We start from the raw sequence: 25,633 nt of genomic DNA, 5'->3' as shown, positions 1-25,633 counted from the left end.
AATATTGCTTGTGACATTTTGTGTTAATTGTGTAATCCTTTTTTTAAATTGCACTTCACGTTCACAAGTAAATTTACACAAACAAAATGTTCCTTTTCCTCTTCATGTTGCAAACCGATCTTCCAATTTAGTCTTTTCTTATTTGTTCTTTACCTAAATCCTCCGATTTTCAATCCAATCAGACGATGATTAAACTGCTCATGGACTGAATTTCAGTCTTCCTGAAGTGAGGCATTTCTAGAACAAATCTAAATTCAATCATGAAGGATTAAATGACAAGACATAACTGTCTGGTACAGACCAATCCAATACCAGAGAGCAAAACCTTTAGTCTGGGGAAAAATAAATCGAGCAGATAAATTGTCTGACATAGTTTAAGGATTTTTACTTATTCCTTTTATCTTGTACAAATATTTGAACCCAGGCTCCTCTTAATACAAAGTATGTTTCAGTGAATGTAATCTATTCACTCAAAGGAGACTATAAGTTGAGCAACTCAACAGTTAAAGAGCTCTACTGCCATCATGTGAATGATCCAAGAACCTTTAATCCAGAAAGCTCGTTAATTCAGGATCAAAAGATTTATTAATGCACAAACCTGACCAGAAGTCGTGTAGAACACTGCATTGAGTACGGAAAATTTTATTCAAGAGCTAATACGTTGGCTGCATCTGAATATCACCACTACCGTACTACACAGCAGGCGAAAAGCAGTATGCCCAAATTCTCAGTACACATAAAACAGTAGGCGAAATGTGCCCAGATGACTTAATGCTTCCGCTGAGTTGCTGCAGTATGGAACCACTGGACACTCTGGAACCACTGGACACTCTGGATGCTGTGCTATCCCATAATGCAACAGGATGCAACTGGTGCAGAACAGCTGTCAGAATCCACACCACGTAGTACGTCCAGATCATATTCATGCTTACCACTTATAGTGAAGAATACACAGTAGGTACCGTCATAGTATGTGATTTCAGACACAGCCATAGTTTTGGTTGAGAAATGAGACAGAAGAAAGAAAAACATAACTGGTTTAATTTCCCAGATTATAAGTTTATTGTAAATATATAACTTTTACTAATCATACAAAGTCTGCAAAGTCTGCTATCCCATGCAATCCTTTGTATCAAAAGCCCAACGTTTCCTGACAGTTGTAAAGGTCATGCGTCCAACGAATTAACCTCGAGTGGTGGAGTATGACAACGCCGCACCACTTAAAGAGATGGAGCAATTTCATCTTTCATGCAGTTTAAGTAAAGTCGCATTCTAGATTCTCATGCCGAAACGTCTGGGGGCTGAGGTGTTAAACGTCATTTGGTCCAGGAGCTTCACAGATAATATTTCATATCAGCAAGCAAGAGAATGCCACATCACCATAACGTGTCCTGGATCAGACCAATTCAAACTGATTAATGTTCAGTTAGGTGATTAATGACACTAGTCAAGGGAACTGGCTAGCGTCAAATTGATAAATGACCATGAGTTTGTTATCTACCCAATGACAAGTTGGTATGACTGTCCTCTTTTAACAGAAAATAAAAACCAAGCGTGTTCCCCTGGCTACCAGAGATGGCACTTCTAGGCTATAACCTTTGAAAGTAAAGTTCAGACCCAAATGATGGGGAAAGGCCAGTCTGCTCATTAGTTGTTCATTAAGACTAATGAGCAAGCCCTTCTTCGAGGCTTGAGCTTGCACTTCACTGCTGTTGGTAATGAGAGCAGACAGACAACAAAGTGCTTAGCAACTCTGGACTCCTGGCCTGCTCCGCGCTTCATTTGATTTTACTCATTGTAAATGCATGACTAGACGCAGACTAATCCAATTGTGCTAGTTTCCCAATGCCACGTGCTCGTCCAGCATCAACCCTGCCTTCTTCGAATTGAACGCTTTAGAAAGTCACCCACTGGCAAAACCCGAACGCCATATAACTGCTTACTTGAGGTCACCTTTTTAGAAGTTATGAAAAAGGATATACACAGATCACATAGCACACAACCCTGTACAATCACTTCAGCTATACATTACCCACAGAACAATATTAAGCAAAACAACACAAATCATTGTTCAAGTCATTGACATGACCCTTATAAAACAACTAACACTGAAAGGAAATGAGAAAACTTATTGAAAATGAGTCAGAATTGTGTATAACTCCTGAGCAAATCTGTGAAAAACAGCAACAATTAAATTAGTCATCACAGAACACCAGCAACGGAATGCGACACTATGGACAAAAACACGTAAACAGCACGTGAAGACATCCAGAATTTAGTCACCGGTTCAGGCTCCTGACTCTGCATAAACAAAACTGCTACCAATACTTCCAAGTACACAGGGCACAGTACAGGCTAGAGGTATCTCTTTTTGAACAATATTGATTACTTAAATGTTCCCAAATTTTGCCATTACTTCAAAAAGGTGAAAGCCAAAACGATCTATTCCATTTCTCCCTCACTGGGGTCAGGGTAACTGTATTAGAACTTATTAAAAACACACAAAAAGCTGTGTGTATTAGCAGAAATGGCTGCCTTCTATTAAACCATTAATGTCATATCAATATCCGTAAAATCACATACTGCAAAATCTCATTCCCTAACTAGCTTTGTTAGAAATTATCTCTACGTCATTTCATTATCTTGGACAAGAAAAGAAAAAAAAAAAAAAGCTAGGCTCGGTATATTGACAAGCAACTTTTTCTCATTTTAAAATCAGCCAAGTTTGGATTGGAAAAGGTCGTCTTTTTTTTTTTTTTTTCCCCTCCCTCTCCCCTTTCCTCCATATGCTCAGTCCACGTTGTGTGGAGCCCTGGCATCATGTTTATTCCACTTTGCTGTACTCTTCCACGTGAGCCAGAACCTTCTTTCTCTGCCGCAACATGTGGAAGTAGAGCTGCGGGAACACTGTGGACAGGGGAGACGTTTCAATATGAATCTGTCTGGGGCAGTAAGGTAGAAATCTTGGAGCAAGTAAAAACAATATAAACACAGTAAAAGACACACTTACAGGGGATGTAGGAGACCATGGTGAGAATGAGGAAGGTATAATAATCGAAGGAGAAGTTATACTTGTTGGGCAAAGTGATAGAATAGAGGCCCGTCTTCTGAATATAAGGCAGAGCAGCATAGATGGTCAGAAGTTCTCCAGACACTCCCATGGGGTAGAGTACAATAAAAAATGTGTATCTACAGACAGGTGCGACATTAATCTCCATGAATTCAATGCTTACACTGAATGACGCTTTAATAATAAATGCGATTTTCTAAACACTACCAATACGCCACAGTTTTCTTAAATGTTTAAAACCTCGCTTGATCAATGCTACTAATTTAAACGTTTAAAGCTTGCACTCAGGAGCCTTGTTTTAGTTAATAAAGAACACTACACAACAAGAATAATGCATAATCAATAGCACTGTGGGTGTTAAAAGCCTTTACCTTGCCCATTTAATGAGATAAGGCAGGTGGTTGAGTAGGCTGAAAGTGTAGAATGAATAGCGGATGATCTCCGTAATGGTCCACGCTACCACGAAGAGAAGCACGCTGTCTTCACTCTGGACCTGAGGCACAGGAATAGAGGACGGCGGAGTAAAACGTTACGCGTTGTTTATACACGTTGCGTTTAAGCTGTTAAACCAGAACCATGCAGCTATGTTTTCACTACTTTAGATGCGTTTCGGTAACCGGGAACTCAGGCAGAGACGAATCACATCTGAAAGCACAGCAAACAGCTAAGCAGGACCTGCGAATCATTCCGTTTCCAATAATAATTCTACACGTGTTAAATGTTATTTAAGTAAAACAGAAACGGGACAAGCAAAAGAAAAGGACACGAGAGCCTCAACACATACATATACACAAGTGTTACTGGTCATATTGCTTTCAAGCAGGTTTCTCTTAAGAAAAGAAAAACTTACAGTCCTTTAATGTTTCAGCAAAGATGTCTTTCTCTGAGTGAGCAAAGAAAACCTGAACCTTAATTACAGGCACCATGAGAGTAAGGGGCTTAACTAAACTCAAAGAAGTCTGGAAAGGTTATTAAATTAAACCGTTAAAAATGGTACAAAAAATTTGGATTGTCAAGGTATAAGGTGATTAGTTTATTCCGTTATTTTATGTCTTTAGGCTTACACATCACCTCATTTAGGAAATAAGGAACATCATGTAGGCTGAATATTACAGACATGTTCAAGCAAAATATAACAAAAGCATTTAAAAACACCACAAATCTGGATTTACTGAAATGTTCTTTAGGGGCAACATAAATTTTACCACAGGTATTGAGACATTTTACATTAAATTAAATAAAAAAAAACAAAAAAAAAAACACCCACACGTTTTTGTTGGAACAGAGATCATAAATCTGAATTATTGTGTGTAATTTTTATTGTATACTCCAGTTTTTGCTCATTCTCTTGAAAATGGCAATAGTTCTGGATATACAGTATATCCTAGAGCAGGGGTATTCGGAATAAAATTTGTAAAAGGTCCAGTTGCATAAAAGGTCATTGCTCATCCTTGATTACAAAAGGTCTGGATAAGCTACTAACATGACTGAATGGTGCCAAAAGCTACTTAAATGCTTAACCATGATTAGTTCATGGCTATAAAATAAGGTACAACAATTAAGTGTTCATATTTTTAGATGAGACATCCATTTTGAGCTTGAATACTAGAACTTTTATTAACAAGCAATTTTTTTTTTTCTTAAAACAGGCCATGTTGTTATTTCATTTATCAGACCTGACTGGGCTGATGGGATGGGAAAATCTGTGGAAGTAAATTAAAAAACAAAAAACCACATCTGTTTCTCAATGAGCATCCTTCAGGGAAATAATTTACATTACTGCAGCCACAGAAGCCACATTGGGTTTTGTTTAGAAAATGAAGCCTCTGAACTATAGCTAGTCCCCCCCCCATACACTGAACAGTTCTGCTACAGTGCTCCGTTCAATCGGTTGACAGACTCTGCTGGGTCTGTATCCGGACCGCAGGTTGACGACCCCCGCATTAGTGCTCTATTTTATCATATACATATTCTTCCTGCTAAACACTTGTTCATCCAACAAGCTTTGTACAGTATACATAACTGTGCTACACATCAAGAAATGAAAGATAAATACACTTTTTTTTTTTTTAAATGACGAACATGAAACTCACTTCTCTAACACTGTGTGTAACAGCCCATGTGAGGAACACACGAGACATGACCTGAAACCCAGTCAAGACCACAGAGGAAGGTACAATGCCTATAAAAGTATAAAGAAGAGAATTTCCATGCACACAGTGTAACAAAAGCTGTACAGGTGTAATACTGTAGTAACATAGTAATGCTATGAAACTGGAAACATTTGACCTGGAACATACATGTGTATAAATATGTTTATTTACAAGACAGAGATTATATATGGTCATATCATTAAAGAGATATAGAATCATTACAGCACTTACCAACAGCACAATGCAAGATCTGTTTAAAAAAAAAAAAAAAAATTTATATAAAAAGGTATTTATAAATATAACTAAATTTCTAGTAATAAAAAAAAGAAACCAACAATGAATGTTTGTGTAAGGTTATTGGACACCCGTGGACATCGCTGAAATAGAATTTGATTTGCCTGAAGTTTATGCTCAACACAAAACACTCATTATTGTCACAAGGCTGAACTCTAACCGTGGCACTGATGCGGGGGAATATGGACATCATCACACACACCTAATTTGCACACTGGACTGCTGCCACAAAGGCGTTTGTGTTGGAACTCAGTAGTGAAGCTAAGTGCTGCTCTATAAATAGCACACTACTTTCTAAGTATGTGTTCCTGTGCCAAAGCATTTTATCATACTAGCAGGAGAACATGTTTGATCCCAAACTTTGTTTTATCTACCTACCGATCGCATTTTTATATTTTTATTTTTATATTTTATATATATATATATATATATATATATATATATATATATATATATATATATATATATATATATATATATATATATATATATATATATATATGCCTGATTACTAGCCAGATAGTTTGCCCGATTTTCTAACAGCTCAGCACTGACCTCAAGGAGAGCTCCAGTCTGGAAGAATTTCAGTGGCTTCTCTATCGAGTAGTACAGACCATGGTAGCTGCCTCTAGTAAGATAGGCCCGGACAAGACCCACAGCAATGACCAACCACCTGAAACAAAGAGAGCCCAGAAAGTTTTAGGACAGCCAGGAAGATCCGAGTAGATAACCGATATGCAGTTTATCATTACTACCAAGTCTACAGCAGACACAAGGAAACTTTTCTCTATTTTCCATCCCATTCACAAACCTGAGCACCCATTAACACAGCTTGGTCCATTTTCATTTTGTATTGTAGAAGTAGTATTAAAAATTTTTTTTTTAAAATAAATAATAAAAAGTGTTTGCTGTTGGAAATGCTGTCCAATGTAAATTGTACACTTTGTAATAGTTAACAGCAGTTTATTATTTGGTTTTGAATGTCATGTGGAATTTTAACTAGGTTTGTCACAATCTAAGCCATAATGATCCATTTCTACACTTCTAAACTACACTTTGATCATGAAAAACTTGTTCAACTGTTTAAAAGAATAGTTCTTCTTGTACAACAAATCTGTTCAAGTAGCATCTACAAGACCAATATTAAGAGCAGGCAATAATACAATAAAATTATAACATTTTAACAAGACACAATATTATGTTGTTTCAGTAACATTTTTAATCGATTCTCTACCGTTATTTATTTAACAAAGAGAAAATAGGAATCAAATAGTACAAAAACAGATCTTAATAGTGGTTCAGCTACAAGTTATTGTGAGCCATGACGGAGTTTATCAGTGTTGTAAAAGTACCGAGCCTGACAACAGAAATACTTTGAGAAAATTGAACTGTGACCTGATGCATGGTGATATAGAGATCATGTCATCGCATTGCCCAGCACGATGATAGATGGTGTGAAACTTCTGCAATCCGACAGGGAAACTCCTTATACTTGTTACAGCGTAGTATCTTACAGCCTAAAATCAACAGCAGCGAACATCCTTAAAATCAGCTCTCTCCAGCATAAAAGAACAGATATAACTATCATTTTCTAAAAACAGTTTACTATTGAATTTAATGTTTGTTTTTTGTTCTCTGTGTTTTCTTGTTTTCGGATTTAAATAGCCTGATTTGGTCAACTATAAAAATGTCTCCACTCGACAACACAGTTAGCTAGGCAACAAACGCAAATCCGGGACTGTCTGTGTACCGTCCGAACGTGGGAGTTGCTTTCCCGTTGCAGAACTCTACTCGTCAAAGTAGGAGGAACAAGTAGTGAACTAGTTCTCAAAATTGAAATAAACTAAAAGAGATGCGTGATTAACCGGATTGGTAATTCTCTCAACGTACTTATTCTCCCAATATTGCTGTAATGAAGCCTTTAACTACCTGGAATTTTAAAACATGAACACCAGTCCATGCTGGACCTTCCCCAAGATGGAACAATGGATCCACTAATCATTCTGGTGCCCCTGGTGGCCAATCGCAAGCCGACATTACAGATATTTGCTTCGCTGAGCCTTTGTGCTCACTCCATCGTGACAATCAGAAGCACAAATGGCCAAGCCAGTGTGATCTATATTATCCTCTTAGGAAGAGGAGGGGGGTGTCAGTTACAGGATTTAAAGCTGGCAGGGTGGGGTGAGGACACGACCCTGACACACACCAGCACAATGAAAACCATTTCATGGACTATTTAACAGATACAAAACTTCTCACATTCAGCTGGGGATAATCACAGGGCAAGCAGATACAGTCTGTACAGGATTTCGCAGATTTTTATTTTGTGATTGTTGAGGCCAATAGTTTTTGTGCTTTTTTTTGTGGAAAACTACTTTAATTTGTGAAATTGAAACTGCATGAAAAAAACCGCAAGTTTTACACGGTCTTTCGCAGTGATGTTTGTTGATAAATGAGACCTTTTATCTGTACTCAGGTTTGACACACGTGAATCGAAGGGGACTTTGGCTGAATGCGCGTTGTGATGACGTCACATGATGTGTCTTGGCCCAAATCTGCAGAAAATCTGCAATAATTTAGACAACCTGCAAGCTCCTCCAAATATTGTGGAGTTCACTTGATTTGGCGTTCGTTTCTGCGATCACAAAAAAAAGAATAAAAATAAATAGATAGATAGATAAATAAATAAATAAATAAATAAATAAATATCGCTAAATCCTGGAGGGACTGGTTCTCTTTGGTTCCTCTCAAGGTTTCTTACTCAGATCACCTTAGGGAGTTTTTCCGCGCCACCGGCTTGCTCATTAGGGATAAATTTACACACTTAAAATCTGATAGACTGGTGCCAAATATCAAAAAAGAAAATGCAATTTGCCACAGTAGGAGTAGCCACTGTGGACCTTTATTCGTACGTAATAAAATTACTTGCGTCTCAGAGCGCGCAGACGAAACGCAATAAACGCGGTCTCGTGTTCGGATGTGGGAGCTTGCGACCAAAAGAACATTTCAGATGTAGTGTAACAAGATCTGTCCGCTGGTTAGTCCAGTTATGCCATCCCATCGTGCCCCGGTTCTGACAAAAAATAAATAAATAAAAAAAATGTATTGCCGTCGCACCGTATACCTCGGGCACGTGCACTGAATATCCAACTCACATCGGTCGATTATCCAATCACATGATTTGTTGCAGAAAAGTCACATGCATTTTTATGATCTGTATTGAGAAATTTATTTGTTAAACGTGCTTCCATCATTTATTCGTACGTCTTCATATAGGATAAAGAATTTATCTGACTCAATTTTTATAATTTATGCACATCTTGCCATTTCCATCCAGCGATTTTTTTTTTTTTATGCGATATTCCAAAAATGCGCATAAAATAGGTGGATGGAAACATGGCTATAGTTTGTTGGAAAATCATATCACACTGCTCAGACATTGTACAACCAACAAACGACTGACTGAACGTGTCTGGTCAGTGAAAAACACAGACCAACCCGTGTGAGTGCAGCGTGAACTTTCTTAACCTTAACGGTTCTGCAAAGCGCTTTACGTTCAGCCATTCCAATGATAGCATAGCTGCCATGCAAGGTGTTAGCTTGCCATCGGGTGCAACTTGGGGTTCAGTGTCTTGCCCAAGGACACTTCAGCATGTGGAGTCATGTGGGCCAGGAATCGAACCACCAACCCTATGATTAATGGATAGGATAAGTGGATCTACAACCTGAGCCACAGCTGCCCATCCACAGTGAACATCCATAAGTTGTGAGAAATGCTACTGGACTAGTAAAGCTCTACTTGAAGTGAAAAAGCCATCTTATCCTTGCCTCTGTGCTAAGAGGGGGTCTCGGAAAGTAGCACCACACATAGCCTAGTTTTGGACCAAAATACACTATATGGGCAAAAGGTTGTGGACATCTGACCATCACACCCATATAAGATTTTTCCCCAAACTTTTGCCACAAGGTTTGGGGTACACAATTGTCTAGAATGTCTTTGTGTGCTGTAGCCAGAATTGGGAGGGTTACTTTAAAAATGTATTCCGTTACAGTTACAAATTACTTTATAAAAAAAAAAAAAAAAAAAAAAAAAAAAAAAAAAAAAAAAAAAAAAAAAAGTAATCTGTAATGTAATCAAAGTATCACAATATGAAAGTAATGTAATCTGATTATTTTTGCATTTGGGCCAGGAACCGAACCGCCAACCCTACGATTAGTGCCCTTAGCTGCCCGACTAGGCTATAGGCAGAAAGAATCTACAGTTTGGGCTAGAAAGAAACCAGCCTGAGAGTCCCTTCTTCATACCATTCTGTGTATTTATTATGTAGTAGCAGCAGGTGTCGCTGTTGTTCTTGGTTCCACAAAATAACTAAATAATCTGATTCCACACATTTCTACAATGCAAATAATCTCATGTGGATGCTGAAGGTGAACATTGATGCCTTTTTTTCTCTTTCTTTGAAACACAGTTAGGTTTGGCCCTGCATTTCCACCTATAAGAACCTGTAGCAATGTTTACAAAGTCTGACTTGCACTTTGAGCTCATTTCTAAACCGTGGGTGTTGTGCAAAAAAGTGACCAGTGCTGTCTGACTGTGATAACACAGATTCTGTAAATCTGCCAGTGTTTTATAGCCCCATTTGTTCCAAGTGCTCAGTCATAAAGCAGCATTAACGTTAAAACTCCTTACCCTGTCCTGTAATAAAAAACAGCACTCTGAGATACAGACGTGAGGCGATAGAAACAGTGAACCATTCTGTCTAGATAACAATTTTACCATCTGAGTGCAAACACATGATCCAGTACTAACCAGCACTGAATAAACCAACAAGCTACTCTTCCTAACACTACCGTTGTCGCTAGGCTTTATGCTTCATACTCACGATTTCTGCTCATTGTGCACACTGAGCTTATTACAAAGACTTACAGACGTCGTGTAAAACGAAGCACATTCCCTACAGCCTGTGCATTCACTGTGCTGTACAGATCAGGAAGTGGATTTCAGCGTGCTAGGGTTAGAGATGTGTTCATACCCAGCGGTCATGATCACGTTGTAGATGACCAGGTAGGCGGTGGCCAGTGCGCCAGCTCCCTTCTTCTTGTGGTTGTGATGGTCCCCATCATTAAAGGGTTTTCTGGTGCTCCCCAAGACAGGTGCAGACATGGCTGAGTTGTAAGATAGCTAAGTGCTCGCTGCTGGCGTCCCTCTAAATTAGGGTCCTTAAGCAGGTTTAGGGATTTGGACAGAGCGCCATCTATAGGACACATTAAAACTGCACCCTTGTGACTCCGCCACAGCCAATTCATATAACAGAGAGAACAAAATAATGTGCCGAATAACGTGTAATTTCATGTACAGAAAGCTCAGCAAAACGTCTGAACAATTAAAACGCTGGATTTGTGGGGTTTTTTTTAAATGTATATATTTGATTTAATAAACAAACGAATACAAATAAGCCTCACATATCATACGCTAGGTGGCAGTATATACGACAAAACAGTTATGCCAGACGTCTATCATTTATGCCTGTTTAAAATAGCAGTGATGTCTGGAGGAAAAACGAACAGATTCAAGCGAATGTCACATATGTAATAAAAATGTATATATCAAATAAGCCAGGATACAAAACAAAACAAAACAAAACAAACAAAAACTGGACTTGTGAACAGTGAGCGCGTCATTTATTTACAGGCAGTATGTGGGCAGCTAGATAAGTTTACGGAAGAGCAAATGTTAAAACTACATGTAATTTGATGGAGGAGAGAAATTTAGTTTGTTGTCTATAGACTCATTAGGATTGAAGTAAGATTTCATATAGAAAACGGAATCAGGATGCCGTTGTTTGGGCAAAATCCTTTCGACCAGGATGTCGGTGAGTAGGACTGTGGTGTCTGTGCTAGCTTCTGTCGATGCGACACGGTATTGACTTAGCTTAGCCTGCTAACTACATTGGCGAGGTACCGAGCGTTATGTGGCAGTTTGTCATGAAAAACTGAAGAAGCCGAGTATAATAAAAGCGCATAATAAAGTATCCAAGAGCTACTGTATTAAAGTATGATACAGTACTGTTAATCAACGGTTAAATCGCTGCTAGTGTTTTGACATAACATACTTATGTCATATCCGCATACCAACTGTAGTACCGTGCTATAGACCGAGCCCCATTATTATTACTGTGGCGTTATTATTACGATTGTTATTATTATAAGAAACTATTATATATATATATATATATATATATATATATATATATATATATATATATATATATATATATATATATATATATATATAATTATACACACACACACACACACACACACAGGCCAGGCATTCAGTATGCATCTATTCAACACTGGCAAGATATTATTCTATCCTGTAACTTGTAACACACCCAGGTTTAACAGGTCTGTCTGGTCTACTGTAACGTTATATTAGAACTATAACCGCTTTATTATACTTTCTCAACTAATTTGATCGGATGTAGTTTTTCCCATGCTGTAAAGTCGAGGATACGGAAGCCCTAAGAGGAATGCGTTGTTTATTTTTTCCCCCCTCCTCATGACTTAATTTACTCGTGATCTCGACATAACAAACAAAAGCAGTTTTCTTGTGACCTTGACATAATTTTCTTATGATTACGACGTTACAAACGTAGTGTGTGGGTTTTTTGTGAGTCCCTGATAAAAGGAAAAACAAATTTGTTCATCCAGTAACTAAGCTTTTGCTGCCTTCAGGAAAATAAAATCGACATGTTATGTCGAGAACACAGAAAAAAAATTGAGTTGTGATCGGAAGGAAACAACTTTTATTATGTCGAGCTTGAGAGAAAACTGTTACTTTATTATGTCGAGATGGAGAGAAAACTGATACTTTATTATGTCGAGATGGAGAGAAAACTGATACTTTATTATGTCGAGATGGAGAGAAAACTGATACTTTATTATGTCGAGATGGAGAGAAAACTGATACTTTATTATGGCAAGATCGAGAAAAATTTTATTTTATTATGTTGGGATCGAGAGAAAACTGATACTTTATTATGTCGAGCTTGAGAGAAAAAAATTATTTTATGACGTCGAGCTCGAGAGAAAAAAATATTTTATTAAGTCGAAATCAAGAGAAAACTGATACTTTATTATGTCAAGATCGAGAGAAAACTGATACTTTTTTATGTCGAGATGGAGAGAAAACTGATACTTTATGTTGAGATTGAGAGAAAACTGTTGTTTTATTATGTCGAGATTGAGAGAAAACTGATACTTTATTATGTTGAGATCGAGAGAAATCTGTTAGTTCATTATGTCGAGATCGAGAGAAAACAAGAAAGAAAAAATATTAAGGTGCTTTCATATAAGGATAATGATGGTGTAGGATTTCTTTTTATGACATTTCTCATTTTCCAACTAGACTTTTTTTTTTTTTATCAGACTAACATGTTCATCCATGGCTCTTCAGATCTTTTCCAGAACCAGACATGTGTCTGCAATTTTTTAGTAATCGTTATAGCAAAAAGGGTTTGTGTTCTCAGTGATCTCAGAAAATGCTTTTTTTTAATGATCAACCCAGTGCCAATGAATCAAGGTCTAATCTTTGTGGTGATTTGTTGGCGTCAGACGTTGCTCTGGCTGAATTCTGAAAAAAACATTTGATTCTTCTGCCAATAATATACTTTGATACAAAAAAATCGCAGAGGTAAAATCACGTTTGTGGAAGGTTTAATGTTGTGAAACAGACAGGACGTAATCAATTCGGTTTGTGATCAGATACCAGCTGTCAAATTGTCTGTGACGCTCCTGTGCCACAATAGAGAAGAGCGCTTAAACGAGAGCGGATACAGATAACGTAGCTGAGAAGAGCTAACGTTCTCAAATGTTTAAATGACCCAATAAAAGGCATTAATAAGAAGACATTTAGTGAAAAGAACAGAACTAATTGAGTTGATGGGTTTTTATTTCCGCACCGATGTTAGCATGGACAGAGAGCAGTTCAGTTAAGAGACAATGAGATCGGTGTTTAAATGCCAAGAGTAGCTTTTACCTCAGGTGATGAGGCACATGCGATGTGGATGATGTGGATAATCAAAGGGATAACTTGTTTTTCATTGTAAACTAGGGATGTCACGATACCAAAAATCTAGTAGTCAGTACCGATACCACCAAAAGTACACAATACTTGATACCAAAGTCCATACCATGGTGTGGTTTTAAAAAAAACAAACCATTTTTTTACATAAAATTAAAAACTCCTGGAGGACATCCTCCTCTGGCTCATACTGGCAAAGAGGGAGGGAGGGAGAGAGAGAGAGAGGGAGAGAGAGAGAGGGAGACAGGGAGGGAGAGAGAGAGAGGGAGGGAGACAGGGAGCAAGGGAGGGAGAGAGGGGGAGAGCGAGGGAGAGAGCGAGGGAGGGAGGGAGAGAGAGAGAGAGAGAGGGAGGGAGGGATATTTTAGTTATCAAACACTGTTTGACAATCTCAAATAACAAGTGCTAAGTTGCACTCCTAAATGTACACACACACACACCCCTTATACTCTGAATGCAAGTATTAGTTTAAATTCACTAATATGGTGGCCGGCCAAAAAGATTTATTAAAAGCTTGAACATTTGAATAATTTTTAGTGACATTAGGCTACATGTTGCTGACAGGACACGGGCTGAATGGCGATGCGTGGTGGCCCATTAGGAGGTAGTTCATAACATCGCAATGCGTTAGCGTCGTTAACAAATAACTGGCTATCGCAAACATTACATGGAGCATAACGTTAGCTAGTTTCACGACCATAATGCCAGCTGCCTCAAACAAACATAATATAGGACCGTCTTTCAGGTGCTTCACCAAATTCCAGGTGTTTCCTCGCTTTGTCTGAAATGAACGATAGCATCGGCTGCACATCGGCAACCGATGCTATCTTTCCTCTCTTTTCCTCTCAACGAGTCGGGGCGGAGCTAAACTTGTTAAGCTAAGCTAATCTTCTGTAGTTTTTCCCGTGTGCTTGTAGGCGTTGTTCTTCTTCTTCACCATTTGTGGACTGACTAAAACAGTTACGCGTATTTGCTGCCCCCTTCAGTTCCAGAAGAAATGCAACCTCGGTACTTTTACTACAAATGGTACCCATGCTACTGCCAAAAAACAAGTACCGTCACATTTGAAGAAAGTTGGTACCGACTTGGAACTGAAGTATCGGTTCTCATGACATCCCTATTGTAAACATATCATTCTTTAAAATTTGGCAGTAATGTTTTTGTTTTGTAAATAGATGTGCAGTAGGTAGGGCCTCCTCAGGTGGAAATAGATTTTTTTTCTTTCTTTCTTTCTCTCAGTTTTCCCTTTTGGGCATTAAGCCTTATACACTACCAGTCAAAAGTTTAGACACACCCATTTTTACATTTTTTTCTTTTTTTCCCCTCACGTTTTAGAATAATAATAAAGTCATCAAAACTCTGGAATAACAAATGGAACTATGGGAATTATGTTGTGATTAGATAAATCAAAAATAAATCGCAATAATTTCATATTATTATTATTATTATTATTATTATATTATATTATTTAGCATCTTCAAAGTAAACCCCCTTTTTGCCTAGAATTTCCAGAAATATGTTCTTGGCATTTTTCAACCAAATTTCTCTGAGATGCTTTTAAAACAGTATTAAAGGAGTTCACACCTACGCTGAACACTTATTGGCTGCTTTTCAGAATATTTCACCCTAAGTCGTCCGTTTAAAAAAAAAAAAAAAAAAAAAAAAAAAAAACAACAAAACGGGGTTTTTTTTTGTAAATAAAATGTTAGTTTTCTAATGAAAGAAATGAATATGTTTGTCTACAACACCGATTTCGAACATTTAATCACACACCTTCAGATCAAAAGGTTTTTAAGATAATGAGAAACATTTCAATCGAGTTTCCCCAAACTTTTGACCGGTAGTGTATGAAATCATGTATTAATCAGCAACCATGAGTGTTCGAGACATGCTGGTGATTGATTAGAAAATGTTTAAACATAATTTTGGTTATTAGTAAAAGCAATGTTTGATTATCTTGAAGGTGTTGATTCGTGTTGAATACAAAACAACAGAATAATGCAGAGTCATTTAACAAATGATTCGTTTTCCTGCTCAGGTGATTGTTTAGATTTTTTCTGGTAACCCATGCTGCTAAGGTTGTGCTGATAATATACCGTCTTAAAGGCGAAATAGTTTCTTACTACTACAGATAACCTGGAAAATATGTCGGACATGATAAAAATACATATTTAAACAATCACAACAAGGACTTTAAATATCATTCCAGTGTTGTTGTACAAATCTTGATTAACCTGGACTAATAAACCTTTTAGTATTTTTAAAAAAAAATTCTTACATTTATTCATTTAGCAGACGCTTTTATCCAAAGCGACTTACAAATGAGGAAATACAAGCAAAACGATATATCAAGCAGAGAACAATACAAGTAGTACTACCATACAATCTATTAATTGAGTTCTAGAAAAGCAAAGTGTGCAGAGTAGAGGTGGAAGAGCCAGAGTAAGGTGGGTTTTTTATTTATTTATTTTTTTAAAAGGATAATGTGGGGGTTGGCATTTTAGGGGTTAGTTACGTGCTCACAGAAGAGGTGGGTCTTTAGCTGTTTTTTGAAGATAGTGACAGATTCTGTGGTCCGGATTGAGGTTGGAAGTTCATTCCACCACTGAGGAACAGTTAGTGTGAAGAAAATACTTTTGGTCAAAATTTAATTAAGTAATGATATTCAGATATCCTGTTGCGTTTTTGATGATTAGCTCTGTATAATAGTGTGTTTAAGTCTGGTTATTTTTGTGTCTCCAGAAAAAGTAACTAATGAAAACAACACAACGGAGGACTGGAGCCTCATTATGGATATTTGTGACAGAGTTGGGACAACACCTAATGGGTGAGTGAATACGAGTCACAAAACCCATAACGGCATGAGGAAGAAACAAATCTATAATATAACTTTCTTCGTTATGTTTGTACTTCATATTAACGTTTTGTTGAGAATTCTTTTTTTAGTGTCAGTCTTCACATTAGTCCAATTTTTTTGATTGTCAGTGTAGTAAGTACAGTGCTCATCGGTATGTTTTAAGTCTCTTCCATTTGTGTGTTCTTTCTAGTGCAAAGGATTGCCTCAAGTCAATCATGAAGCGAATCAACCACAAGGTTCCTCATGTGGCCATGCAAGCACTAACAGTGAGTGCAGTATTGATTTATTGTGAATTACAGAACTTTAGTTTTTCCACACTCATCCCTTGCATTTTTATTTCTCTCAGCATATCTGAGAGAAAAAAAAAAAAAACCATATCACTGTGGGTTTGTAGCTCTGCGCTAGAGCCCCGGAAGTGGCAGTGATCAATGTCTGACCACTCAATCTGAGTCACTGTGCTGTCTCGGCCTGCAGAGATGTAATTTCTTGCACTTTATTTTTAGCCTTCTTCAAATGAAATTAGCTGGATCTTATTGTCATAGGTTTTGCCACCCAATTATATATTTAAATAATTGCACACATAGATATTTTTAGAGTATTTAAAATTAACTTGGTACAGGAAAAAACTTTCCTGTTCATACAGCGACACCTTTTTGTATTTTATAATTTGTTTAAAATGTTAGAAATACCTGTAAATTGTCCAACCCACCCCATATTAATTTCATTCTCAATGACTGCCTTTTTTTTTCTTTTTCTTTCTTTCTTTTTTTTTTTTTAATAATTCTTCCCACTTTAGTTGCTTGGTGCTTGTGTTGCAAACAGTGGAAAAATCTTCCACCTAGAGATCTGTTCCAGAGAGTTTGCCAGCGAAGTACGAAGTGTGTTGAACAAAGTAAGGCGTCTGCATTTTATTGTTTCTAATAATAAAATGGTAATGTGAAAATTCTTATTTCACTACGCGGTAAATTGAGAGCTTTCTGCCTTTTTTTGTCCTTTCACAGGTGCACCCTAAAGTGAGCGAGAAGCTCAAAGGCCTGATGGTTGATTGGGCTGAAGAGTTCCAGAAAGATCCACAACTCAGCCTCATTGGTGCCACCATCAAATCTCTGAAGGAAGAAGGAGTGACTTTCCCCTCGTCGGCCTCAAAGGTGTTTATCCGAGTCCTCACTGAAGGCTGCATTCAGCCTAATACTCAGATCAGATATAGGTGTATGAACATATCCTGAAATATCTTGCTTAATATGTAAATTGGAATTAAAATAAAACCCCACTGGTTTGAATAGGATATTTTCTGTACTGTAATACCCTTCACTATCTAGTGGTGCTGCGACTTGTATAGCGAAACATTTTTCATTTAGTGGCTTTCATACTAGTCCAAAACTTGTTTTGAGACGCCAGGAACAATCGCACTCGGATTGGGACCACAGTAAACGTGCCCAGTGTGAAAACCACCTTGATCATGCTTTGCTTTAAACTTATGTTGCTGCATCACATTTTTTAAATAACACATACATATACACGTTAAATCTGATCAAAACTATGCGTTTCCCCAATCCCTTAGTATTGAATTTGAGGCCTACAGCATCCTCTATGATTTGGCCTAGATATAGAAACACTTTTATTCAGGTCGGCTTTGCAGAAGTCATTAATTATTCATCTCTTCACTTTAATCATGATGGAAGGACAGCTTCAGTCCTTCCACGGCCACATCTGTAATGTGGGTCAGCTTGCTTTTTGCAGGTTGCAATATAGATGTTTTAGGCTTATAGTGGCAATATAGCCTGTCTGTAGTTATAGAGGCTTATATAGCCTGTCTGTAGTTATAGAGGCTTATATAGCCTGTCTGTAGTTATAGAGGCTTATATAGCCTGTCTGTAGTTATAGAGGCTTATATAGCCTGTCTGTAGTTATAGAGGCTTATATAGCCTGTCTGTAGTTATAGAGGCTTATATAGCCTGTCTGTAGTTACAGAGGCTTATATAGCCTGTCTGTAGTTACAGAGGCTTATATAGCCTGTCTGTAGTTACAGAGGCTTATATAGCCTGTCTGTAGTTACAGAGGCTTATATAGCCTGTCTGTAGTTACAGAGGCTTATTTAGCCTGTCTGTAGTTACAGAGGCTTATATAGCCTGTCTGTAGTTAGGGAGCAGAAACAGTAGGTGTTGTATGATGATCAGTGATGATGAAGCATGTGAGTGGGGGAAGGTGTTCATTTTGTTTTGTTCTGACACGTGGTGGCCCATTACTAAGCGTCTACTGTTTCTCTGTGTTCAGAGAACACAGTGTGCATTTCCCCTTGAAAGTAACAAATATTCACTTGAACATACCAGCGTAGCTTTGTAGAGACATTAACATAAACAGGTGAGATCTGTAGGATTTTTGGTATTTGTCATGATGTATTGCGCACTACACTGGCATAGACCTTATAATCCGATGCAGTGGGTGACCTTTTACTTTATTGATCTTTGTTGACTGCAGACTAGCAAGACCAGCAGCACCACTGCCACCAGCCGAGCACCTGATGAAGATGACCTTGCCAAAGGTGACCTCCCTGCTACACTTTCTATTTTATGAAGAATAGTATAGTTGTATTGATTGATTGATTGATTTATTTATTACAATTTGTACTGCATTTTTGTTAACGTTACCTGGTCTTGTTATGTATTTTATTGATAATGCTATTTTATAGAGGAAAATGAAACGATAAAGGTCCATGTGTGTGGTTCTGTGCAGCCATTGAGCTATCCCTGCAGGAGCAAAAGCAACAAGCAGAAACTCAACCACTTTTTGTGACCGCTGACCCTCCCTTCAATACTAATAGCGTGAGAGAAACACGTAAAGTGCGCGCTCTGTACGACTTTGAAGCAGCTGAGGACAATGAGCTCACCTTTAAGGCTGGTGAGGTTGTCATTGTCCTGGATGACAGGTATATATCTCTGCAATATAACTAGTTAAAACGTATCTCAAAATTAAGTCTATTTTCTGATCTGTATTACATTTAATTTCAAGCTTAAGGGGCATTATTTCAGTTGTTATTCATTTGTAACATTACATTTTACGTATAATAATAATAATAATAATAATAATAATAACAACAACACCTTCCAACAGTGATCCAAATTGGTGGAAAGGAGAGAATCATAGAGGAGTAGGACTGTTTCCATCTAACTTTGTTACAACAAACCTAAATGCAGATCCAGAACCAGGTAAAACACTTGCTTAAAATGTCCTAATGTAATGTCTATCACTTTTTAGACAACTAATGTAAATCTCCATCATTACTCTTTACTGTAGTCACTCATGTAGAAAACACAACAGTTTCTGAGGAGCCCACAGTAGAACCTGAAGCAGAACCAGAACCAGTGCGTATAGATGAGGTAACCCCCCCCCCCACCACATTTATTGAAATGTAAAACTTTGGAAGTAATGAATATGACCAAGTCATTCGATGCTTAAATACTGATTAAATACTTTGCTGTCAATGGTTTCCATAGGAAAAGATGGACAGAACTTTGTATTTACTCCAGAACACAGACCCTGCCGACACTAAGCCTGACAGCTCTGAGCTGATCACGTTGGAGGGTACACACAAATCGTATATGTTACCACATTTAAATGCAAACTTTATTGCTTTACTCCTTTTAAGTCTTCTGTTATTTGACTGATCCTGAATTTTTCCCCATTGTAGCTGAATGTGCACAGATGAATCCTTTAATAGATGAAAAATTACAGGAGATTGACAGGTTTGTGGCAACGAGAAAAATCATCCTAAGTCATACAATCTATCACAGGATCTAATATTAACTAACATTAGATTTCTGTTCCTTGTAGGAAGCACTCAGAGTTATCTGAGCTGAATGTGAAGGTGCTAGAAGCCCTGGAGCTCTATAATCAGTTAATGAATGAAGCTCCTCTGTACTCCGCATACTCAAAGATGGCGACTCCTCAGGGGACTTATCCAGCTGCTCCTCCTGCTGTAGCCTTGCAGGTGACGCGCACACACACACACACGTATCCTTACGTTACCCTTGTTTATACTCCCAAAACTAAAACACACACTTTACTAAGAATGTAACAGGCACGTGGTACACCTGCATTACATGTATTTATTTGGACTCTTCAGATTCTTACAGGTGAGGTAATCTTGCATTAAAGATACAGCTTTCTTAGATTTAAGTGTTCCAGGAATAGTATGAAGTAAGAGAAGACATGCAAGCCCATGCCATGACACTACCTCCACCATGCTTGACCAATGAGCTTGTATGTTTTGGTTCATGTCAAATTATGGCCTTTCCATCACTCTGGTAAAACTTAATCTTGGTTCCTGAAATTTAGTAGCTAATTTCTTTGCAAATTTCTTTGCAAATCTGGCCTTCTGATTCTTACTGTTGCTGAGCTTTTTTATGGCATATTTCTGCTCTCTTAGTCTTCAAAAAGGTGCCATGGTCTAAGTTGTTTAACGCATCCATATGTAAATATCCGAAAATGAAAACTGAAATTCTGATCTATCGTCTCATGTTCATCTTTTGGTCTCAAACCCAAATATCTTCATTGTATAGCAAAAACAATATAATTGGCTTCACTGTTCCAATACTTTCAGAGGTGACTGGACATTGAGTAGACCAGTAATTTGGAATCATTTGCAACAGTATTACAGTGCATGCCAGAAGGCCAGCCAATAGCAAGTAGCAGTAGTCCAGATCTTTGTGATGTTCTACTGAGTGAATCTCAACTAAGAGTGAAGGCAGTGTGGTTTGTGAAGGCCAGTTGGTCATCAGTCAGTACCCCAAGGTTCCTTTACAGCTGATATTTATGAGGAGCCAGTCTGATGGTAATGTTATAATGGATTGCAGGAATAACTGGGAAGACAAGAAATTCTGTCTTCAAGTTAAATTTGTTTTCATTTGTTCTCTGATGACAGTGAGACCAGTTGAAACTCGTTGTGACTGTAGGATCATCTGGCACTAAAGGACATGTAGAGCTGTATACTAGTGTAGCAAGTCATAAATGGATGACTGGATCTGGAGAGGTTATGTGCTGTGAGTGCATTGATCCCTGGGGGACCTAGCGTCCTGTTGTCCTAGCAACCTCCACAAGCCGCTGTAGGGCTGGTAAAATTAGTTTCTCGAGGCTCCCTCCTTCAAATCAAAGAATGTGGCAAAGTCCTCTAAAGGTTGAAGATTATGGAGGAGTATGGCTAAGTTTTATGGTGAATGTAATGAAGAATTTTTGAATATCGTGATGCTACCTATACATGTCATGGTGCTGCTAATAAGCATTTGTTGTATTGGAAAAATAAGAGTTTAGTACTCAGTCATATAATTGTCATTTCTTGCTTTGTGCCATCGGCTATCTCTTGAATACGAGCAAACCTGTTCTCCCTCATCCAGTTGAGCAAGAAGCATGGGTGGAGTCACAAATTCATGTCTCCGTGAGTCCCAGGAATTGGACAAAATAGGAATAAGTTGAGCTTTATTGAGTGCAGATTGGCCTTTCTGGAGATCGGTGGTATAGATTGTGACAGCAGAAGTACACTGCTGAAACACGTATGTATGGTGAAGAGAGACGTGTAGAAAATACCATGGGGGGAAAAGGGAGTTTCGATTTGCGTATGTTCCGTTCTAGTGATTATATTAATAGGTCGGTAAACAGGGTAGATGTACAGGGTTTGGCATGAGCTCAATCCACACACGACAAAAGCCTCACACACAGGCTGATGCTGCCACATCACTGCAGCGGTGTTTCTTTATTGGGTATCCTGACTAATTAGTGCTCATAGTGGTAAGGTATAAATCGTAACACCAGTAGTAGCAAATCACCAACTGAAATTAACCAAAGCAAAGGGCTAGATGCACTGGAAATATGGTAATAGTAAGATTTCCCGTGTCGGGAACAATACTCTTGTCCTGACTCTGAAATCGCCACTTAAGTGTAATCTGCAAGATTAACCTAGTGAAAAGTAAACAAACTGTGAAATTTACCAAAAGCAAAACAAAACCAAATAATTGTGGAAATGTGCACCAAGGGTCTATGTACAGTTAAGTTGCCTCAAATCATGTTGTCTCATTAGGTGTTTTCTGCTAGTATTGTGATAGACTGATCGTGACTGTTGTGATAACGATATTATGGTGTAATGAACTGTTATGTGTTACATCACATGGGTGTCATCTTACTCATTTCTAAACTCATTTTTTCTGACAAACATTAGTGTTATTTCTGATGGAGTTCTGGTAAAAGAATGGATTATGTATGCATCCCTGTAGATTTTTTACAATTAAATTTGTTAGGTATATACACTATATGGGCAAAATTTGTAGACACCTGACCATCGCACCCATATGTACATTTAAACACCCCATTCAAGATTTAGTCCTCCCTTTGCAGTTATAATAACCTCCAACCGTCTGGGAAGGTTCTCCACTAGATTTTGGAATGTGGAGGTGGGGATCTGCCCATTCAGCCACAAGAGCATTAGTGAGGTCAGGCACTGATGTCAGGCGACGAGGCCTGGCATACAGTGAGCATTCCAGTTCATCCTAAAGGGTGTTCAATACAGTTCAGGTCAGGGCTCTCTACAGGCCACTTAAGTTCCTTTACAGCAACCATGGCACACCATGTCTTTATGGACCTTGCTTTGTCGTACTGAACCAGGTTTGTGTGCTTCCAGCTTTGTTTGGGGCAACGGTTTGGAGAAGAACCAGGGTGTCCTGGTCAGGTGTCCATAAACTTTTGGGCATATAGTGTATGTTCTGTTTAGGAATGCTAAGTTGCATGAATGCTTATCTCCTATTTCTCTTGCAATTCTTTTAGGGTTACCCAGGCCAACCCTCAGGAGCCTACATACCTGGTGGTGTCCCACAAGGCTATAGTCTGGGCTCAGACCAAGCTGCCAGCCTCTGCTCGATGCCCCCCACAGTGAACTCTACAGCCCCCAGTCAACAAGCACAGCCTCCCTATATCAGGTAGCTTCTTACTCATGGAACTACAGCGTAACTGCTGTTTAGTACCCCCAAACCAATACTTATTTCAAAGCTTGACATATTTGGTTAAAGAGTATCATTATTATAGATATAATAATATAGATTATTGTAAAGTTTTGTAGCTTCTTTACAAATAATTCTGCCTTGCATTCCTCTTGTAGTGGTTTGGGCACACCATATATGAACCAGGCTCCTGCTCCTGGCACTTACCCACCGCATATGGCTATGGACATTTCAGCTTATCAGAATGCTAATCCTGGTATGCCTCCACCCACTTATCCAGTGGCACCTCCCACCCATCCTTCACCCCAGCAGCAGCAGCAGCAGCAGCAAGCAGCTTATTACCAACAGCCACTTCTGTAAATCTGTGCATATCAGACTCTGAAATCAACTGATGTTGAGGTTGTACTGCAGCAACTCACTAGACATCCAGCTCAGCAGCAACCCACTACTTTTTCAACTCACTAATTTCCCTTTTATGAACAGAGTACACACCAGTCTTCACCAGCACACTATCTTCATAACTGAAGTTTATGACATACATTCCCTGCCTAAGATAAGAACAATATAATTTATGGGAAAAGTTATAGGATTCTTTAAAATTGGCCCACTAATAAATATATAAATATGTATCATTTTTTTCATACTGTTTTTGGCTGATGGATGTTTTTGAGAGATTGATTAAGATATTTAATTTAGGAGTCATAAAGAGACAGAAAATAATGAAAAATGTTCATAAACCACCCAAATTCTGAAATAAATGAAGGTGCCATGGCATTCAGCAGTTTGGTTAATATTCACGTTTACATCAAAAGCTTGAACAGTGTAACTCTGTTTAATGCTGTTGTGGTAAAATCAGACTGCTGATACATGGAGAAGCATTAGCAGATAGGGACCATCACAGTAAACTGCTGAATTCAGAGTACTCACGTGAGCTGGTTTATATGATTGGCTTTGATATGAGCTGAACGTGGGCACAAATGCAATCCCTTTTATGCTTCATTCCTGAGTTTCTATGTAGAAGTACTATTTTATTGTGCGAGTAATAGTAGTAGTGCTTTCACTCTAGTTGGATTTCTCAAATTTAACTTCTAGAAAATTGCTCTGCAAAGAAATAAATCCTGCCGATGCTTTAAATGGAAATGATAAATGATGCCTTATATGGCCTTTAAGTGTGAGATTATTTTTGTTTGTGTGTTAGATATATAGATGTAAAAAATATATTTTGGAGGACAACTATAATGCTTTGACCAAATAACCATCATTACTTAAGCGTTATGGAGTATTCTGTTGTTTCCTTAATGTTCTTTATTGCAAGACTCATATCAGAGGAATATAGTCTGGAAGATCCTTAGTTTTTCAAACTTAAATTAGTTCATTCAATATTCAACATGTCAAAGAGAACTGAGCAAAGACAGTGATAAAGTGTGTAAGTATGATAGATAGGAGAACCATGATCAATTTAGTTTCTTAACCTGTCTCAATTAATGTATGTTCATTGTAAAATATTTGGCTTTTCTTTATTGCACCTATCTTTATGATAATATAGAATGTCTATATTATCTGTATGATAATCATTTACCAACAGATGCCTTGTTCTGTCAGATGATGGACGTCAAATAAGAGCATGCAATGTTTCGAATTATCTTCAGATGCTGCTGTATATCTGTAAAAAAACAACAACAAAAAAAACTATGTTTTATGAGATTTAAATATTTAGGTAAATGTTCCTGTATAAGCCTGTATACTTCTGGCACACCCAATGTTTTATAACTTAACAGTTACTTTGTCCTCACTTTTAAGATTACTTTTTGTAACATAGTAAATTGTAATATCTTTCCAAATAAAATTTGCCTTGTGTTCCAGATGTGTTTAGAGATTGTTGGAGTTGTTTGAAACCCCTGGCAGCAATGTTGCAGATCAGATATTAAAATGATTAAGCTGGGCCTGCTGTAAAATCAACATATCCATATTGCAACTAATCAAGCATCTCTTAAATGAGGTGATCAATACAATATGCACACCAATGTCTTCTAAACATTTTTTCAGAGATACATTAAACTTTAAAGCTCCACAAATCACAGATCTCATTTCTTTAGTCCAGTGGTTCTCAACTAGAGGGGCGCGGAGAGATCGGGAGGGGGGGGGGGGATTGTTTTCAAGAAACAAACACAGACAGGGCATCATTTGGGC

The 25,633-nt window shown here is 37.9% G+C and overlaps 2 protein-coding genes across 2 annotated transcripts; one reads left to right on the top strand and one right to left on the bottom strand.

Annotated features, from left to right (window-relative positions):
* Nucleotides 1–1,038: 1,038 nt before the first annotated feature.
* hacd2 (3-hydroxyacyl-CoA dehydratase 2) lies at nucleotides 1,039–10,747 on the bottom strand. Its single transcript, XM_017469343.3, has 7 exons — nucleotides 10,551–10,747; nucleotides 6,073–6,190; nucleotides 5,455–5,473; nucleotides 5,164–5,252; nucleotides 3,442–3,563; nucleotides 3,011–3,189; nucleotides 1,039–2,907 (listed from the first exon to the last, which is right to left on the bottom strand). The coding sequence occupies exons 1-7, from the start codon at nucleotides 10,679–10,681 to the stop codon at nucleotides 2,825–2,827; spliced, it is 741 nt and encodes a 246-aa protein (XP_017324832.1). The 5' UTR covers nucleotides 10,682–10,747; the 3' UTR covers nucleotides 1,039–2,824.
* Nucleotides 10,748–11,195: 448 nt separating this feature from the next.
* Nucleotides 11,196–25,305, top strand: stam2 (signal transducing adaptor molecule (SH3 domain and ITAM motif) 2). Its single transcript, XM_017469309.3, has 14 exons — nucleotides 11,196–11,390; nucleotides 16,346–16,430; nucleotides 16,651–16,726; nucleotides 17,257–17,352; nucleotides 17,462–17,608; nucleotides 18,939–19,002; nucleotides 19,194–19,386; nucleotides 19,572–19,666; nucleotides 19,755–19,837; nucleotides 19,955–20,042; nucleotides 20,149–20,203; nucleotides 20,292–20,448; nucleotides 23,271–23,422; nucleotides 23,602–25,305. Exons 1-14 carry the CDS (start codon nucleotides 11,351–11,353, stop codon nucleotides 23,801–23,803), a joined length of 1,533 nt encoding a protein of 510 aa, XP_017324798.2. The 5' UTR covers nucleotides 11,196–11,350; the 3' UTR covers nucleotides 23,804–25,305.
* The last annotated feature ends 328 nt before the right edge of the window (nucleotides 25,306–25,633 follow it).

The sequence above is a fragment of the Ictalurus punctatus genome, chromosome 6, assembly GCF_001660625.3.
Source record: "Ictalurus punctatus breed USDA103 chromosome 6, Coco_2.0, whole genome shotgun sequence".
Taxonomy (NCBI): Eukaryota; Metazoa; Chordata; class Actinopteri; order Siluriformes; family Ictaluridae; genus Ictalurus; species Ictalurus punctatus.
This window is presented reverse-complemented; position numbering and strand designations above follow the sequence as displayed.

Excerpts from the sequence above, each read along its gene's own strand:
- stam2 (XM_017469309.3), top strand. The coding sequence starts at position 11,351 with ATGCCGTTGTTTGGGCAAAATCCTTTCGACCAGGATGTCG. Across the intron at positions 19,838-19,954 it reads AACCAGTGCGTATAGATGAG|GAAAAGATGGACAGAACTTT; the intron begins GTAACCCCCCCC and ends TGGTTTCCATAG. Across the intron at positions 20,449-23,270 it reads CTCCTGCTGTAGCCTTGCAG|GGTTACCCAGGCCAACCCTC; the intron begins GTGACGCGCACA and ends CAATTCTTTTAG.
- hacd2 (XM_017469343.3), bottom strand. The coding sequence starts at position 10,681 with ATGTCTGCACCTGTCTTGGGGAGCACCAGAAAACCCTTTAATGATGGG. Across the intron at positions 3,190-3,441 it reads TATCTCATTAAATGGGCAAG|ATACACATTTTTTATTGTAC; the intron begins GTAAAGGCTTTT and ends ACCTGTCTGTAG. Across the intron at positions 2,908-3,010 it reads CATGGTCTCCTACATCCCCT|TGTTCCCGCAGCTCTACTTC; the intron begins GTAAGTGTGTCT and ends CCCTGTCCACAG.